Source organism: Sphaerodactylus townsendi, linkage group LG01 (assembly GCF_021028975.2).
Source record: "Sphaerodactylus townsendi isolate TG3544 linkage group LG01, MPM_Stown_v2.3, whole genome shotgun sequence".
Taxonomy (NCBI): Eukaryota; Metazoa; Chordata; class Lepidosauria; order Squamata; family Sphaerodactylidae; genus Sphaerodactylus; species Sphaerodactylus townsendi.
In genome coordinates this window covers 20,554,457-20,573,631 of record NC_059425.1, presented here as the reverse complement: position 1 = coordinate 20,573,631, position 19,175 = coordinate 20,554,457, and the positions used below count along the sequence as shown (strand labels likewise).

Here is a 19,175-nt window from a genome sequence, read left to right as displayed (position 1 = left end):
TAACTTGAGAAGATAGTCCAAGGCAAGACTAGGTCTGTTAAAAGCAGGGGGGTGGGGCCACGTTCCTGATCTCCAAGGTCAGTGCCTTGGACTATGTTTTCAAGTTATGGTGAGCATTTCGACAACATACCTATGAGCCTTTGCTAAATGGACCTATTTGGATTTATACCCCTCCTTTCTCTCCTGTAAGGAGACTCAAGGTGGCTTACAAGCTCCTTTCCCTTCCTCTCCCCACAACAGACACCTTGTGAGGTAGGTGGGGCTGAGAGAATCCTAAGAGAACTGTGACTAGCCCAAGGTCACCCAGCAGGAATGCAGGAGTGCGGAAACACATCTGGTTCACCAGATAAGCCTCTGCCACTCAGGTGGAGGAGTGGGCAATCAAACCCGTTCTCCAGATTCGAATCCACCTGCTCTTAACCACTACACCTCTTCTGGCTGTAGCTCCTGCTGCCGCTGGAGGAGAGAGAGGCTTATCGCTCTCAGTCCTCCAAGAAATGTGACCCTTCCTCCCTCTGCCCTGCTTTGTAGGAGACGCCTGAGTCCAATATGGGGAAAGAGGGAGAATTCCCCTCTGGAGCCGGCACATCCCTACCAGTGAGACTGCCCATTCTGGCAGTACAAGGGACAAAAGTGCCGGCGGAGGGGCAACTTGTCTGAGCGTCATGTGATCTTGCGGCGCCCGACACGGAAGCTGCCTCCATTGTGCAAGCTCGCCAATTCTTGCATGATTTTATGGAATCAGCTGTCCAGGGATGGTGGGGTGTTGTGTGGTTTCCAGGCTGTCCACAGATGGCTGCAGCCTGCGCAGGCAGAGGCACTGCAGTGAAACTCCAGTGGGAGAACATTGAGTCGCAGACAAATGCCACCCCATGTTTTAATTTCTGAGGAATCATTTGCCTTCCCAGTTTAAAAGTTCCTTATTGGGGGGGGGGGGGGATTCAGAACCTCCTTCAGGCTACTGGCAGAAGGGAAATTGTGGATAATTTCTTGGCCGACAGCTGGCACATGCATGTGTTTGGAGACAGTGCAAAGACCCATACAGCTGTCAGTGTCAGTCCATACTGATTTGTAAACACCCCCCCCCCCGCTCCTGAATCCTGCGGTCTCATTGGTGTTTGAGGAAACCCCCCCACCAGCCTATCCAAATGTGGGTCCCTCCCTTCAGCAATCTGGACAGCAGCAGCCCAAACGTTCCCCAATACCAGACAGCAATTCTGTTTGGTTCTGTTCATGACCTTCAGCCCACTCGGTATCACCCCAATGGGTGTGTGTGTGTGTTTAACCTCCGCCCTGCCTCCACCTTCACACTGCGTAGGAAGAGAACCACAGCTGAGAGAAGCAGCCGGCTGAGCTGTGTCTCCAGCCCCCGCGGAGGGCTCACTTAATTCTCTGGAAATACGTTCTCAGTTTGAAGATGACAATAATAGCTTAAGAATAATTGACGTGTTAATAAGAAGATGCCTTCAAACACAGCGTTGGCCCGTTTTGGTGAAGCAGAGACCGGGGGAGGGGGAAGGGAAGCAGTTGAAGGCGGAGGTGGGAGAATAATTTAAGCGGAGACGTTGCAGAGGAAGGCGACGGAGAGAAGGGAGCGACTCCATCCTAGAAACGAGGGTTGCCAGCGTTTCCTCTCTCCTGGGTTCTTGTGCCTTGAATGCCCACCTGACAGGCCGAGATGCCACTGGTGAAGCTTCCCTCTTGATTTCCATCTATAGTTGGAAACAAATTCTGTAGGCTGCTGTTCTGTACGCTGGGAGGTGCTCATTTAAGCCAAAGAACACATCTTCAGTTCCTCTGAAGGTGCCCGCCACAGATGCAGGCAAAACGTCAGGAGAAAATGCTACCGGAACACGGCCACGCAGCCCGGAAACCCCACCACACCCTAGAGATTCCGGCCGTGAAAGCCTTCGACAATACTATGCCAAAGCAGCCGGTGCGACTGTAACTCCATTTTTTCTTGTCCCAATATCTGTCTGCTTAGTCTTGGAAGAAAGAAGCCTGCGTGAAGTACCCCTAGAGATCAAGGGGAACTCAGGAGCTGTAGCAAAGAATGCCGGGAAAGAACACACCTTCACTCCGTCTCACACTCGACACACCGCGGTGCCACGCACATACGGTACCACACACAATGGACACCAAAGCACAACTCGTGTGTCATGAGATCATATATATATATATATATTTCATTTTTCTTTTCCCAGCTTTAGGCGAAATTTTCATCAGTCCCACATCAAATCCAACAGTCTTGGCGGCAGTTCCTGTAATTCCTCGGTTGCTGACAGCTCTCGGCTAGTTCCTGCTCCTTTGTAAACTTTGCAAGGGAAATTGTTGTGTTTTGCAATTATGTTTTGCTCCCTCACCCTTGGGGAGTGGGGAGGGATTGTGGTCCCCTCCCCCCCACCCCAGAAAAACAATCTTGTAAACATTCAGCCATGGCCATCCTCTGCCTCGGTTTCTTTTCCCTCCTTCCCACCCCCCACCCCAAGCTGTTTTTGCTTTGAACGTTGCAAAAAAGAGAAAGCATTCAGGCCCCTTCTCCCCAGGAGACGGCTCCGTGGTCCAAGATCCGAGGAGAGGGGTGTGACATTAATGCCAGAGTCAGCATAGGACATCTGCCCCCATTCCCCTCGTGTAATCTGGCCTTGGGTTTGGCAGTGTTGAGGAAGAAGGAAGCTAGTCATGAAAGAACGCAGGGGGGTGACATTTGGACCATGCCCTGTCCCATCCCCCCCAGGCAAGACTAATGCTCCTCAGCTCTTCATCCCTGGCGATCGATGGGGGGTCCCGATAAACAAGAAAGGGCCTCTGCTATGGAGAAGGAAGAAGCCACAAAAAAGTGAACTCAGAACAAGAGAGGCAGCAGAAGGAGAAGAAAGATCCCCCCCCCAGCCAAATCTAATTGGTCCACGGCGTTTTGGAAGAGTAGCGGCAGCAGAGCAGCAAAGGGCCAAATGTGCAAAGATGGGGGCCTTTTTCCTCCCTATGGGGCGTCCATCCGCTCTGATCCTTTACCTTTCTTCATCTGGGGGGAGGAAGACTCTTAAAATTGGTACTGCCTTCCTCGTGGAGGTAGAACGACTCCTGGGAAAGAGGGGCTGGCAATTCCCACCCCTGGCCGGCCGCTGTGCTCATGGCCCTGATGCTGTGCCCTTCGGAGCGCAAAGAGAAGAAGCAGAGGACTTGGCCCCATGCTCCCTAGTGAGACGAATGGCTTAAGACCCAGAGCTCAAAGGCGGCGGCTGACTCTTGCGGAGACAGAATAAGGTGTACAGCAAGAAAGAAGCAGCAGGGGTTTTGGGTGGTGGCGGAGCAGGTTGCTATTGGGGGGGTGCTATTCAATCTCTAGGATAAGATCGTCCCCTTCCAAACTCATGTCTCGCTTGACGTAGATTTTTTTGACGGTGCCCGACAAGGGAGAGTTGACCACCGTCTCCATCTTCATGGCGCTCAGGACGCAGAGCGGCTGCCCCTTCTCGATGGCGGCCCCTTCCTGCACTTTGATGTCAATCACTTTCCCAGGCATGGGGGCTCCAATCTGGCCTTTAACGTCCTTCAGGGCTTTGGGGTGGAAATGCATTTCCTGCAGCGGAAAGAGTCGGGGCGGGGAAGGAGAAGAAACAATAGGATCGTAGTCTAGATGCCTTCCTTCCTGATGAGCTACCTTTCCTGATGAGCTACCTATGTGTGGGGAAGGGGGAAGACTGTTTGTTTTGAATATGAGTTAATGGAAACCGGCAGAGGAAAACAAGGAAAAGTAAGGACAAAATAGCTCAGTAGAAATCTTCCCCCTGATGGGCTAGCTTTCTACCTGCAGGGAGTTTGATCTTTATTAAAATGGGGGCAATTCTCCCCTCTGCATTCTAAAGTGGCAGCATCTCACTCCATTCTTTTGAACATGTGAGCCAGCTGCTAAGGAAAGGAACAGACAGACAAGGATGGCTCTGTTGACTGCTATTTGCTCTGTACCTCCATGGATAGAGGTAATGTAAATAGCAGATGGTGGGGACAAACAGGGCAGGCATCCTTTCTGTGTCAGTTCCTTGAGGCTCTTGGCTTGCTGGCTGAAAGTACCCCAAGGCAAAACATCCAAAAGTAAGGCTGGAAACTGATTTTTTTTAAAAGAAACTTTATTCCCAGGGTGCTGTGTGGTTTCCGGGCAGGCGAAATGTCAGGAGAGAATGCTGCTAGAACATGACCGTACCGCCTGGAAACCACACAGCACCCCAGTGATTCCGGCCGTGAAAGCCTTCGACAAAACTTTATCCCCAGTTTGCCTCAAAACTTATTTCTCTCTCCACGGTCCTTTCCATATGAAAAATGCAAGCATATGCATCATGGTGCAGCGATTCCTCCACTTTCTGTGTCGAATAACAGGATCTGGTTTGCTCACAGGATTGCTTTTTCCTGCCCTTCACTTTTGCATCAGGGGACAGATCTGCCCATTGAGCTAAAGCCCCCCCATGAACAGAACGGATCCACAGGATCCAACCCAAGACAGTCAACGCAGGCACAGTTGACGTGGGTGAATTAGAACACCCGCTGCCATAAAACTCTCATTATTGTACCTTAATGCATACATTTGTATCTGCAGCTGGAAAGGGACTGGTCTCTCCCGGTATGTCCCTCGAAGATTATTGTGCTTGGCAAATGAGAATCTGCTGGTGATCCCTGGCCCAGAGGAGGTCTGGCTCGCCTCAGCTAGGGCCAGGGCATTTTCTGGTGGAACGCTCTGTCCAGTAAGACCCAGGCCTGATAAGACCTAATGATGTTTTGCAGGGCTTGTAAGACAGAGTTTTTCTACCAGGCAGCTATAGTTTTTCCATCATTGGCCTCCCACTTTTTTCCATTTGCCTTGCTTTCCTCTAATATACTACTAGGTTATATACTCCAGATTAGTGGCCATCACCACCTTATGCTGCCACAGGAGGTGGTGATGGCCACTAAACTGGATAGCTTTAAAAGGGGCTTGGACAGGTTTATGGAGGAGAACTTGATCTATGGCTACCAATCTTGATCCTCCTTGATCTGAGATTGCAAATGCCTTAGCAGACCAGGTGCTCAGGAGCAGCAGCAGCAGAAGGCCATTGCTTTCACCTCCTGCATGTGAGCTCCCAAAGGCTTCTGGTGGGCCACAGATTGCTGGACTAGATGGACTCTGGTCTGATCCAGCAGGCTCTTTCTTATGGTCTTACGTTCAGACTGCCTTAGTTTTATCTTGTTGATTCAGTTGTCATCCAGGTTAGATGTGTTTTTAACATTTTGTTGTCCTTTTAACGTGTTGAAAGCTGCCCTGAGCCCGTGAGGGGAAGGGTGGCATACAAAATTAATGAATGAAACACAAATAAACGAAAGGAACAGCAGCAAGCTCAAAAATGCAACGAGGACGCCTGCAGACACAAATCAGTCTTCTGCAGCAACTCTTGGGTTTTTTTTGCTCCCGTTTCTGTGGATCGATACAGCTCCCTCGTTAAGATGGGCTGCCACAGTGGTGCAGTGATAATGTCGGACTAGGATCCGGGAGAGCAGGGTTCGAATCCTCATTCTGCCACGGAAGCTGGCCGGGTGACCTTAGGCCAAATAGTAGATTCTTTTAGAGATGTATTTACAGTTTCAAAAACATTTTATCCTTTTAGTTATATTTTGTTGACCTTACGCTGGTCTGTAGCCGTAATAAAGATTGATTCATTGATTCATTGGTTGGTTGATTGACCTTAGCCCAGTGGCACATTCTTAGCCTTTGTTGTGAGGTTAGTGTTTTGAGGAGAAAATGGAGGAGGATGTAAGCCACTTTACGTCTGCTTTGGGGAGAAATATGGGGTAGAAATGAAGTAAGCAAGTGAGGACCAGATGCTGGATTAGACTGCATTTTGGTTGAGACCTGCCAAGCACATGAAGTGATAATACTAGACCTGCCCGGTGGAACACTCCATTATGGGAGACCTGAGGGATTTAACATCTATAAGGCCCCCCTCTATCCCTCCCCTCCCGCTGCTAGGGTCCTGCTTATACTAAACTAAATAATATGGGACCCATAAATAGGAGAATTAATCAGAACTCTTTCTGATATATTTTAGACTTACAGGACTTTTTTATATTTTTGGTTTTAAAGTAGTTATTGTCAGGTTGTGGTGGGTCTTTCGGGCTGTGTGGCCGTGGTCTGGTAGATCTTGTTCCTAACGTTTCGCATGCATCTGTGGCTGGCATCTTCAGAGGTGTATCACAGAGAGAAGTCTGTTGTAAGAGAAGTCTAGACACAGTGTGTAACAGACTTCTCTCTGTGATACACCTCTGAAGATGCCAGCCACAGATGCAGGCGAAATGTTAGGAACAAGATCTACCAGACCACGGCCACACAGCCTGGAAAATCCTCAACAACCAGTTGAATCCGGCCGTGAAAGCCTTCGACAATACATATTTATTGTCATGTTGTGTACTGTTTTAATGATTGTTGTAAACCACCCTGGGCTTTCCAGGGAAGGGGAGTGAATAAATCCAATAAACAAACAACCCAATAATAATAATAAGAAGAAGAAGAAGAAGAAGAAGAAAAAGAAAAAGAAAAAGAAAAAGAAAAAGAAAAAGAAAAAGAAAAAGAAAAAAAAAAAAGAAAAAAAAAAAAAAAAAAAAGAAGAAGAAAAAAAAGAAAAAAGAAGAAGAAGAAGAAGAAGAAGAAGAAGAAGAAGAAGAAGAAGAAGAAGAAGAAGAAGAAGAAAGAAGAAGAAGAAGAAGAAGAAGAAGAAGAAGAAGAAGAAGAAGAAGAAGAAGAAGAAGAAGAAGAAGAAGAAGAAGAAGAAGAAGAAGAAGAAGAAGAAGAAGAAGAGTAATCCCACTAGTAGTCGGTGCTCTAGGAGGAATCCCAAGAAATCTTGAAAAACATCTGGAAAGCCTAAACTTGGACAGAACATTAGTCCACATGCTGCAGAAAGCAGCACTTCTAGGAACTGCACATATTCTACACAAATACCTCTAATATCCTAGGTCCTTGAGAAGGACTCAATATTCAGAGATGAATTCCAGACACTTGTGCTGTGTTGTTATGTGTATAATAAACTTAAAGTGCTTCTGCGTGTGTGCAGAATGATCTTTCTGTGTTGCTATCTATATCTTGTCTTTCTTCCATCCCAGATTTCAAGGCAGCATACATGGGGGGGGGGGGGGGGGGGATGTTCCCCCGAGCCTGGAACTGCAACCAATCCCTGCACATCTGGGATCAGAGAATGAAGACAACTGGGCTGGGTGGTTGAGAGTTTCAGGACCTCTGACTGGGAAAAACTGATCTGGGGAAAAATCGGCCCTGACTCGGTGCGCCTTCTTCTGAAAAAAAAAATGGCCCAAGCAGGAGAAGGAAAACTGCCCGTGCTTATTCACCATTTAATCACCCTTTATGAGTAAGAGTGTTATTTTTAAGCTCTTGGCTAATTTCATCAGTGGCAGCTGATTGTTATCTGCTTTATAACCCTAATGCTGATGAATCCAGTTATTTATAATATGCGTAGGGTGGGTTGGAAGGAGGAAATGGGAGCCCTTTTAATTACCAGAAGGTTATTCAAAGCAAACAAACACTCATAAACACGCAATAAATCCTCACACGCGCCTGCTGGTTACAGTGATGCCCTTCCAGCATCACGGCCCTCGGCCATATGGAGATCTCCTGTGCCACCCAAAAGCTCTGCTCTTTTTCTCCCTTGCTGACCATGAGACCTGCAGCTGCCTTCCAAAACTCCAGAGTCCTGTCGCTTCTCTCACTCCTCAAAAACCGCTCTTTTACAGGTCCCTGATTCCCCAGGGCTTTTTCACATAATTCGCTTCAAACAAGTTCTGCATTGTTTTTATCCCAAAACGATTTATTTCCAGCCTCAAAACATTTTAAATGGATTCCCTTTTAAAACAATTTTTGGGCTGAAATGTTTTGAAAATGTCTTTTGCTGTGCGATCTATTCGCTGTTTCCCACACTTCTCTGCTTCCCTGAACTTCTTCCTCAGCGCCATTTTCTGCGCTCACTCAGTTCCCCCTCGTCTTTTTATCTGCAGCATTTCTCTGTTTGTGCTTCTATTTTTGGGAGGCCAATCTCTGAAGCACTGAGTAGACGAGGAGTACAGAATGCAGCTTGAGGGTGTGAAGCATTAATTCAACTCATAACTCCACCCCCCTCCAAAAAAGTGAGGGGGTTGAAAACATTTTACAAACGTTTCAGGAGGTTTTTGTGGAAGGGTCCCCATTTTGGACTCAAAGAAAGTGGACAAATGAATAAAACCTGTCTCCTTCCCCCATTTGTCTTCCTGTCTTGCCTCCCCTGTGCCCTCTTTTAGACTGTAAGGTCCTTGGGGCAAGGACCTATTTTCTTGGATGTAGCTCCATAAAGTGCAGTATCCTCCAATAGCGGAATTACAAAAAATAGTAGAATTACAAAAAATAGTGGAATTACAAAAAAATTATATCCAACAGTAGAATTACAAAAAAATTATACCAGGTGTACTGCCATACAAGCCTAATCTGCACTCCCCAACTCCAAAAACTTCTAAATGTTAGCAGGGTACCAGCCCTTCAACCACTCTTTCCCCCTCAGCGTCTGCTTATTAATAATCCGGCCATTGTTTCCTCACCTTCATGGCTTTGGTGTCCTTGACCAGAATGGAACGCAGCTGCCCATTGAGCTCAAAAAAGACCTCCCGCTGTCCGGCCCGGTTTAAGTCACCCAGAGCTAACGCTTTGATGTGGAGTGTCTTACCCCGTTCCAGCTCTACCTGCAGAAGAAGACAGAAAAACGGTGAGTCCTCCTTGCCTTAGGGGTAAGCCCTAGTGGAGTTTAGAAGAAGAAGAGTTTGGATTGATACCCCACCTTTCTCTCCTGTAAGGAGACTCACGGTGGCTTACAAGCTCCTTTCCCTTCCTCTCCCCACAACAGACACCTGGTGAGGTAGGTGGGGTTGAGAGAGTTCCAAAGAACTGTGACTAGCCCAAGGTCACCCAGCAGGAATGTAGGAGTGCAGAAATACATCTGGCTCACCAGATAAGCCTCTGCCACTCAGGTGAACGAGTGGGAATCAAACCCAGTTCTCCAGATTAGAATTCACCTGCTCTTAACCACTACACCACGCTGGCTCTTGGATATTTAAGCTAGGATCTTTAAAGAAGATCCTAGCTGAAGAATTATGCGCCAGACTAACATTTAAGAATTGTATAATGGCTCTTCATGCTATGGGTCAGGACCCTTGGGTGGGTTGCAGAGTCTATGGAACCTAACCCAACATTTTTGTGCTGCACTTTGGAAGGACCTGCTGTTAGTGCACCTGAGTAGAGAGCAAGGGAGCCTGTGTCTTTACAGCATCTGAGCAATGAGGAGCAGCAGGACTCTCATGTCAGTCCACTGAGGGATGGAAAGGTCTTCTCTACGGCTTTAAGCCTTAGCTTGTTCTACTTGCTGGCTTTGAGAATTTGTAATGACAGAACCTTAGTTTTCCTTTTTCCTACCATGTGACTGGGAGGATGTCATGCCCTGATGGTCCTGCCTCGTAGCTGTTTTCCTTGTGGTGGCGGCCTGGGAGTCTGTCTGTTAGTGATGCTCCTGCCGGGAGTCTGGGAACTGTCCTGGGTATCGGCGTGCGCATCTGCCTCTGCGCTTTCTCCCTTATCTCACCTAGACCTCTTAGCTCACATTCCATTTCCTTGCTGTAAAGATGACATAGGCAGCTTTCCTCTGAGAACCCAGCTTGCCGTTATGTAAACAACCAATTACGTTCCACTGTCTGCTTCAATCGGTTCCACCTGGCTTGGGAGGAGGGGGGGGGGCTCTTTTGGGTCTATCAATACACCACCATGTGTTTTTCGATCTGTCTGTGGCAGGGGTCTGCAACCTGCAGCTCCGGAGCTGCATGCGGCTCTTTCAGCCTTATACTGCGGCTCCGCGTTGCCTGGAGGTGGGAGGGTAGCGCTGGAAGGAAAGGTTGAGTGGAGGGGCCAAACCGGTGCGAGAGAAGCGGCGGCACCGGGCAGGCCGCGGATGCCATCCCCCCTCTGCCCCACGGAGCAGGCAGCACGGAGTGGGGCAGAGGGGGTTTCCCTGCCCGGCACTGCTGCCTCCCGCAGCGCAAGAGGCAGTGGCACTGGGCAGGCCGCAACCACCATCTCCCCCTCTGCCCCATGGAGCAGGCGGCTGCCTCTGCCTTCCAGCGCTGGAAGGAAAGATTAGTGGAGGGACCGAACCGGAGGCGGTTCCATGCGGAGCCACCTCTCTGGTAGATCTTTGGGGCCATGGAAAACGGGTCCAAATAGCTCTTTGGGTGGTAAAGGTTGCTGACCCCTGGTCTTTGGATTCCTATGTGCCAATATCCTGCTATAGTACTTCAGTAAAGAATATTATGTACCAATTGAGCCTATGGTCACAGGCCATGAAAGGCTGAAGTCCACAGCTCTAGATTCTTGTATTCATTGCTTGGGATGAAAAGAGACCATTCACAGTGTCTTCCTCTCATAGACAGAAATAATGAGCATCATTATCAGCAGAATCTCTATTTATAGCCCACTTCTGCTTCCTGTGTCAATGCTGATATATTTCACTAGGTCAACAGTATCACTATTGCACTTACGAAATGTTGGTCGCTTGTGCCTCTAAGGTAAATGACAAATTGGACATGGACTTTCTAAGTTGTTGTGAACTGTCAGCATCTGCAATATATGTTCTCTATCCACTTTTAGGTGGACTGTTTACATCGTTATGAAGCTGAAGAACATCTCCCTCAACACACAAGGACAACAGAAAGGTATTTTTATCCAAATTTGTATCCCTCCTGTTGTTTGATTTACAGTGCAATCCTATGCAGAGATCCTCCAGTCTAAGGCCATTTAAAGAAATAGGTTTGAATTGGAATGTCTGCATGAGATTGTATTATTAATCATTTCTATTCATTTTCTGTAACCTCCTTTGAGTCGCGGGGAGAAAGGCAGACTATAAATGATAACAAATAGATAATAAGAAAATAATATAGTATGAAACAAGGTCATAAAACCGCATGCCCTGACCTGCACAGCCCAGGCTAGCCCCATTTTGTTGGATCACCTAAGGAGTGCAAAGTTCCTATGCAGAGACAGGAAATGGCAAACCACCTCTGAATGTCTTGTGCCTTGAAAACCCTACGGGGTTGCCACGAGTCACCTTGATTGCGTTTTCCACCACTGCTAATCAGACAGCACAAGATGGCCAATAAACAATGCAATATGACTTTGGGGTCTTGACAGAGGCATGGGGGGGGGGGGGGAGAATGACGCCCTGGCCCCGTCCCGTTACTTTATTTCAGGTGGAAGCCAACTGAAAAAAAACACCCTGCTCTGGCTGGTGGGGCCTGGCTGGTGGGTGGGGTGAGAGGGGAGGGGGGCAGCTCCCCTGTGGACACCCCCCCCCCCGCAGAGCCCCACTCTCTGCCCACTGACTTTATTTCAGCCAGCAGCTGGCTGAAAAAAACAGCCTGCTCCAGCGGCAGGGGCCTGGCTGGTGGGGCAGGGTGAGGGGGAAAGGGGGAGAGGTGTGGGGGACAATTTACGCTCCCCACGTGGCCCCAATGGCATGCGCCCAGGGCACCCTACCCCGTTATCGCTAAGCCACTGGGTCTTGATGGCCCTTGGGGTCTCTTCCAACTCTATGATTCTATGATAGGGATTACAAAAACTAGAAAAATAATGCAGGAAGAAAAAGGTCTCAGACAAGACACCCTTTTGTCTTTGGGAGAGGGAGGCAGGAGGGCCATATCGTGGCCCATGAAGAAATCCGGTTTTGACCAAAAAGTGCCACTTGTGACTCTGTAGACTGCAAAATAAGATGCTGGTGTCTATTCTTTCTGTTCATTGGTCCCCCAACCCAATATTGTCTCCTCTGATTGGCTGCAGCTCTCCAAAGTCCCTGGCAATGAGAGGTCTTTCTCAATATCGGCTACCTGAGGTCCTTTTTTAGGTGGTAATTGGGGACTATCTGTAAGCAAAGCACAAACTCTACCACTGAATCCTACTGCTCCTGGGGCTTTTTTGTGTGCTTTTAGACAGAAGAGAAGAGGTGGGTTGCCTCTTTCCTCCACAACACACATCAATGGAACTCTATCATCCACTGTAATCCCAGAACCAAGAAGCAGAACCGTTTTCCCTCAGTATGAGTAATGGAGATGAAAGAAAACATGTCCTATGACTTGGGAGGTGATATCAGGGGAAGGCCCCTGTTCTTTTGATTGATGGGGTGGCCCGCCGTGTGGGACAGGATGCTAGACCAGATGGACGACTGGTCCGATTACAGAAAAGCTCTGTCGGTGTTCTTACAAGTTACGGAGTAAGCCAGGAGCAGCACCTGCTTCACAGAGGGGTCATCTCGCATCTTCCCCCTCCCAAGATCGAAGACATCCCCCTGGTCACCTCAAATTCCTCTGCTATCTTGGGTCCCTCCAGGAACAGGCGGGTGTTGAGACATTCGACTGGGCCGAAATTGGCTGCGAATTCCTGGAACTCGTCAAAGACCTTGGGGTACATAGCAGCAGACAGAATATCTTCTGTGGTGATCTCCTCTCCGTGCTTTTCACGTAGTTCCTTCTCCAGTTTCTGGAAGTCCATAGGGGGCAGAGAGGCCCCCGGGCGACCCTCAATGCAGGGTAGGTCTTTCAGCACCTAGGGAAATGAGAAGAAAGCCAGGACATGAGCCTGAACGGGCAGAAGAGGCCCAAAGTCTGGCTGAGGAAACCTCCAAATGATAACCAGGGAGGATGACTGATAAAATTGGGGTTGTTGGGTTTTTTTCAATTATCTAAGTTGCATTTTACATTTTTTTGTTTAAAAATTAAGTGGTCTGAGGATTATCTTAAAATATCTGGATACAACACAACTTATCACAGCCCATATTACCAGGGGGCATACATTGAAAATGCTGGGGGGGAAGAATTAGGACTAATAAAAGGAAACATTTCTTCACGCAACACGTGATTGGTGTTTGGGAAATGCTGCCACAGGAGGTGGTGATGGCCACTAACCTGGATAGCTTTAAAAGGGGCTTGGACAGATTTATGGAGGAAAAGTCGATTTATGGCTACCAACTGCAAAGATTGTCATGCCCTTATATAAAGCAGTGGTGCGACCGCACTTGGAGTACTGTGTCCAGTTCTGGTCGCCACATCTCAAAAAGGATATTGAGGAGATAGAAAAAGTGCAGAGAAGGGCAACAAGGATGATTGAGGGACTGGAGCACCTTCCCTATGAGGAGAGGCTGCAGCGTTTGGGACTCTTTAGTTTGGAGAGGAGGCGGCTGAGGGGGGATATGATTGAAGTCTACAAAATTATGCATGGCGTAGAAAATGTTGACAGAGAGAATTTTTTCTCTCTTTCTCACAATACTAGAACCAGGGGGCATACATTGAAAATGCTGGGGGGAAGAATTAGGACTAATAAAAGGAAACACTTCTTCACGCAACGTGTGATTGGTGTTTGGAATATGCTGCCACAGGAGGTGGTGATGGCTACTAACCTGGATAGCTTTAAAAGGGGCTTGGACAGATTTATGGAGGAAAAGTCGATTTATGGCTACCAATCTCTTGATCCTCCTTGATCTGAGATTGCAAATGCCTCAACAGACCAGGTGATCGGGAGCAACAGCCGCAGAAGGCCATTGCGTTCACATCCTACATGTGAGCTCCCCAAGGCACCTGGTGGGCCACTGCGAGCAGCAGAGTGCTGGACTAGATGGACTCTGGTCTGATCCAGCAGGCTCTTTCTTATGTTCTTATATTCTCTCTTTTTTTACATGAATAAGGTTATTTTATTTAATTCAAGACAAACAATATCCAAAAATATGAAATGAACACCGTCCCGCCTCTAGTACAGTACACCTGATGCATTAAAACCTCAGCGCATCATTTCTAGAACATGTATGATGCCTTTATTTAGTGTGTTTACTAAAAACCAGTAAGCTTTCCAGAAGCTGTGGGGGGAGAGGCAGACAGGAGACATAAATTCCCATTCAGCAGTTTAAAAAGCCTGTATTCTCTTAAAGACAAATCTGCAACACATCTTGTTAAAGAAGACTTCATATCAAATAATAAACCAGGCGCAAAAACATGTGACATTTGAACCTAAAAATTATGACCACCTTGATAGCATCATAAGGGCGTTTCCTCACTTGCTAGTGGACTACCCCACATATCTTTTCCTGGGGTTGAAACGGAGCTCATACTGTTTATCCCTTAGTTACTTGGGAGCCCCTCATTGAGGTTCCATCTCCTAATTGCCAAGCAGCTCCAGAGAGTCCCTCCCCTAGCTTCTAGGGAACCCGCGTAGAGCTTCTTCTCTAGGTTGCCAAGGAACAAAGATCACATTACATCTGACAGTGTCTTTTCTTTTTTTTTTGTGAGTGAGGAGCGAGGACAGAATTTTGATCTGGGTCTGAGCATGCTCAGATGATGGATTCTTTGTCCAAGACTGCAGCTAGCAAGGAATCTTTGGTTCATAGTGCACTGTCAACAAATTAGGCAATTTATTTAGCATTTTCCCCAACAATCACTTAATTGGCAAACATCATTTTGTTTAAAAAAATATTGTCTTCTAAGACTTTTTGACACTTATTTAGCAGATATGGCAAAAAGCCCAAATTACAACGGAAATCAATCTGTGTCAGGCTATGTTCCATGGAGTTTGGCAAGAAAACAGAGATGGATTTTTTTGTGGTCTCTGAAATTTGCCTAGATTAAATATACATGCTTATGAAGAAGAAGAAGAGTTGGATTTATATCTCCCCTTTCTCTCCTGTAAGGAGACTCAAAGGGGCTTACAATCTCCTAGCCCTTCCCCCCTCACAACAAACACCCTGTGAGGTAGTTGGGGCTGAGAGCTCCGAAGAACTGTGACTAGCCCAAGGTCACCCATCGGGCATGTTGGAGTGCACAAACTAATCTAGTTCACCAGATAAGCTTCCACAGCTCAAGTGGCAGAGCGGGGAATCAAACCCGGTTCTCCAGATTAGAGTGCACCTGCTCTTAAACACAACATCATGCTGGCTCTCCTTGTGCAAACATGGATGCCCAAAGTTTCTGAAGAAATGTCTAGAATCTCTCCTCCTAATGGACAACAGCCCTTTCCTGGATGGCCCAAGCTAATTTGATCTCAGAAGCTAAACTATTTGAATGGGAGATCACCAAGGAAGTCCAGGTTTATTACACAGAGGCAGACAAGCGGCAAACCACCAAACAGCGGCAAACCATCAAACAGAAACCCTACCAGATTGCCATAATTCAGTTGCGACTTGATAGCACTTTGTGCCACCAATCCACAAGAACCCACCACAGTCCACAGCCCCTTCTTTACAGGCTGCCAAGAAACCTACCTTGGATCGGAAGGGTTCTGGGAAGCCCCCATATGGGATGCCGATGTAGCCTTGCAGAAACTCTACCACGGAGACCGGGAAGGAGAGCTCGTCTGCCTGGGCTTCCACATCCTGCCGTGTCAGGTTGTTCTGAACCATGAACTGTGCCAAGTCTCCCACGATCTTTGAAGAGGGGGTCACCTGCAGGGAGGAGGAAGAGAGAGGTGAGCGGGGAGGTCCTTAGCTGATAAAAGAGCAGCTGGCTTGGTACCCATTAAACAAAATGCCAAGGTCAAATAACGGGATCGAAGCTTAACTTACTTATGAAACAAACACACAGGGAAGAGTGCATCATGCAAATGATTGGCAAACATATCCTTGTATGATTGAAGAAGAAGAGTTTGGATGTATACCCCACCTTTCTCTCTTGTAAGGTGGCTTACAAGCTCCTTTCCCCCCTTCTCCCCACAGCAGACACCAGATAAGCCTCTGCCACTCAGGTGGAGGAGTGGGCATTCAAACCCGGTTCTCCAGATTAGAATCCACCTGCTCTTAACCACTACACCATGCTGCCAATGATACTGTACATAAGATGTCATAATGGGAGTATCTCTGAACCTCTGCTTGTGGTCCTTTGAAAGAAAAAGCAGCCCTTTGGAAATGCCCTAAGAGAGAAGTCACAACCATTACTATAATCTTGCCGTCTTTCTGATGGAGGAAAGCAGTGGCCAAACAGAGAAGGATGGGAAATCGTAGGGCCAGGGTTGGGCCACCTTACCTTGATAAGGTCTCCGAGTATTTTGTTTGCCTCCACGTAGGCCTTCTTCACCTCCTTGAATTTGTTCCCCAGCCCCATGCTGTGGGCCTGGAAGTGCAAGTTGGTATACTGTCCCCCGGGGATCTCGTTCTCGTAGACATCGGCATTGCCCGACTTCATGGTTGCCGTGCAGTCAAAGGGAGCGTAGAGGCCCCGAGCGACCTCCCAGTATTCGCTGTAGTCGAAAACTTTCTCCATCTGGATCCCTGATTCAATGGGGCAGCGGAGAAACAGAGATCATAGTTAGGACAGAAACAGCCCACCCATTACTATTCATATACTGTAGGTGGGTGCTGAGGGTGATGGCCCTGCCTAAAGCTCCAAAGTGAGTAAATGACAGAATCAGAATTTGAACCCAGGGCATCCTGATCTACACCTCAATCACTTAGCCACTCTGTTCGACCAGCTCTCCTTTCTTTCTGTAAAGCTGAGATTCGCACTCAGGATGCCAACATCACCTCTCTTGATTTCATTCCCACAGAGTGGGATGGAACCCTCAGGATCCATTTTGCATAGTGGTTAGAGCGCTGGACGGAACTGCAAGACCCGGGTTCAGATCTGCACTCTGCTATGGAAGCTTGCTGGGCAATCTTGGGCCAATCACATAATCTCAGCCTGACCTATTGCACAGGGTTGTTGTGAAGATAAAATGGGAGAGAGCAGGTGGCTTTGGGTCCTGTTGGGGAGAAAGGTGAGTTATAAATGAAATGAATGAGTAAAATAACCCAGTGGTGGGATTCAAAAAATTTAACAACCGGTTCTGGTGACGGGATTCAAATAATTTAACTGGTTGTTTACAAGCACCATTTTCACAACCGGTTCTGCCATAGTGGTGCAAACTGGCTGAATCCCACCACTGAAATAACCCCTGGAGCCTGCTCCTTCTCCAAATGCCTGCCGGCTGGAGCATCCCAGATTTCGCACCTGTGTCGTGCTCAGTTCCGCGCGTGCAGGCCACCATTGCTCCCATGCTCGGCTGAGAGGTCATCCCGGACATCGAATCTATGGCCACGTCCACAATGTCAGCACCTGCAGCCGCGCACGCCAACATGGAAGCCACGCCGGCACCCGAAGTATCATGGGTGTGGATGTGCAGAGGGATATTGGGGAAATGGTCGCGCAGGGCGGAGACCAACATGGAGGAAGCCCGAGGCTTCAGGACACCGGCCATGTCCTGCAAGAGAAAGCAGGGGAAGGCTGAGGTGGGTGGGGGACACACAGGAAGGAAGAGGAGCTAGTTGCGGGAACATGTGGGTAAGGGAGCAGTGCGAGGGCAGGAGCGAGGCTTCAGGAAGGGAGGAGAATGTGGGAGGGGTGGTTCAAAACAAAAATGGTGGGGGGAGCCAAGGAGAATAAGTCAGGCAAGGCCAAAATGGGGAGGTTATGGGAGTTGAGAGTACAAGAGGGAGTTCTGTTACGTGGTTTCCATACTGATCCCTACTTTAAAACATGAGTTCGTGGATCATTTTTTCTAAGCACCCCCATCTTCCTCTCCTCTCCTCTATCTTTCTATCTATTTCTCATCTTCTTTGGTTTCCTGCTGTTCTAGTCCTCCTGCAACAGAGCCAGGAGCTTCCTGCTGACTTTATTTTCGCTTTGTAGATCCCTGCTTCTTTCCTGGCTAACAGCTCCAATGGGAAAAAAATATATTGTTCCATGGGTGGGGTGACCCACAGACGCAATCGCCAACCTCTGTCTGAATATCTATGCTGGGGAAGAAGAATTAACACTAAGCCCTGAAACTGGCTAGTGAGATGGTGTCGCGGGTCGGGAACGTTGCTGTCCCAGAGAATGCGCAAAACAATAACGTTCAAGTGTACATTTTTTTAAAAAAGGGATTAAAATGGTAGTAGAATGAGCAGCCCAGGAGAGCATCTTTGTAATGGAATAGTCCATTACAGGAAACCGTTGCTTTTACTGCATTGTACTTTACTTTACTTCCTGTATTATTTACAGTTTTACCTGCTTTGGATAAGTTTGTTGTTTTCATTGTTCTCTCATTATGTAATCATAGTCCAGGATGACCCTAACTTGTCAGACCTCAGTAGCTGTCCAGGGTCAGCTCTTGGATGGGAGACCACCAAGGAAGTCAAGGGTTGCTAGGCAGAGGAAGGCAATGGCCAATTGCCTGGAAAACCCCTTGGGGTTGCCATAAATTGACTGTAACTTGACAAGCTTCTGACACTACCTGATGGCGCTATTTTACCAGCCTTGAGTCTCAGCAAGAAAAGGGGACTATATATACTTTAAATAAACTCTTAAATGCCCTACGAAGAGAGGCTTAGGGAGCTGGGGATGTTTAGTCTGGAGAAGCAAAGGTTAAGAGGGGACATGATAGCCATGTTTAAATATTTGAAGGGATGTCATGTCGAAGAGGGAGCAAGCTTGTTTTCTGCTGCCTCAGAGACCAGGACACGGAGTAATAGATTCAAGGTGCAGGAAAAGAGATTCCTCCTAAACATTAAGAAGAACTTCCTGACTGTCAGGGCTGTTCAACAGTGGAACTCACTGCTTCGGAGAGTGGTGGAGTCTCCTTCTTTGGAGGTTTTTAAACAGAGGCTGGATGAACATATGTTGGGAGGGCTTTGATTGTGTATTCCTGCATTGCAGGGGGTTGGACTGGATAGGCCCTTGGGGTCTTTTTTAACTCTATGCTTCTATGATTCCTTATGGTCAATTACCCACTGCTGGCATTCTCTGGCCTCGCCCCGCTCTGGCAACAAAAGTCGCGCCAGCAGTGCTCTTGCTTTCCCTGGGGAAAAGTGAGAGGCACGCATGGGGCAAGAGGAAGCGCATCAGGAGAAGAAATCCTGCCCTGAAGCGTCTCCTCTCTTGGTGCAGTGGAAACAGGAAGCATGTTGGGACAAGATTTCTTGCCTTGGTGCGCTTCCTGTCCTACCATACACCAGAGCACCGGTAGGTAATCAGTCTATGTTCTCAGTGAGGAACTTTTAGGCTAATGATTAGATCAAAGCCAGCTACTTGGCAGAGAATTCTTTTATTTGCAGATTTGGGAGTCAGGGACACGGTTG

General features: G+C 47.9%; 2 protein-coding genes across 4 annotated transcripts in view; both read right to left on the bottom strand.

Moving 5' to 3' along the window:
• LGALS12 (galectin 12) overlaps nt 1-2,040 on the bottom strand; it is a 44,141-nt gene extending 42,101 nt beyond the window's left edge. The window contains exon 1 of the mRNA XM_048512950.1: nt 1,666-2,040. The gene's annotated coding sequence lies outside the window, so the exon portion shown is untranslated. The remainder of the gene's footprint in view (nt 1-1,665) is intronic.
• Nucleotides 2,041-2,155: 115 nt separating this feature from the next.
• PC (pyruvate carboxylase) overlaps nt 2,156-19,175 on the bottom strand; it is a 473,075-nt gene continuing 456,055 nt past the window's right edge. For all 3 annotated transcript variants that reach the window (XM_048512904.1, XM_048512913.1, XM_048512922.1), the window contains 6 exons: nt 17,068-17,317; nt 16,105-16,349; nt 15,348-15,527; nt 12,398-12,646; nt 8,608-8,748; nt 2,156-3,583 (listed from right to left, as the gene is read on the bottom strand). In XM_048512904.1, coding sequence (XP_048368861.1) covers nt 3,335-3,583; nt 8,608-8,748; nt 12,398-12,646; nt 15,348-15,527; nt 16,105-16,349; nt 17,068-17,317 — 1,314 coding nt within the window. In that variant the 3' untranslated portion in view covers nt 2,156-3,334. The remainder of the gene's footprint in view (nt 3,584-8,607; nt 8,749-12,397; nt 12,647-15,347; nt 15,528-16,104; nt 16,350-17,067; nt 17,318-19,175) is intronic.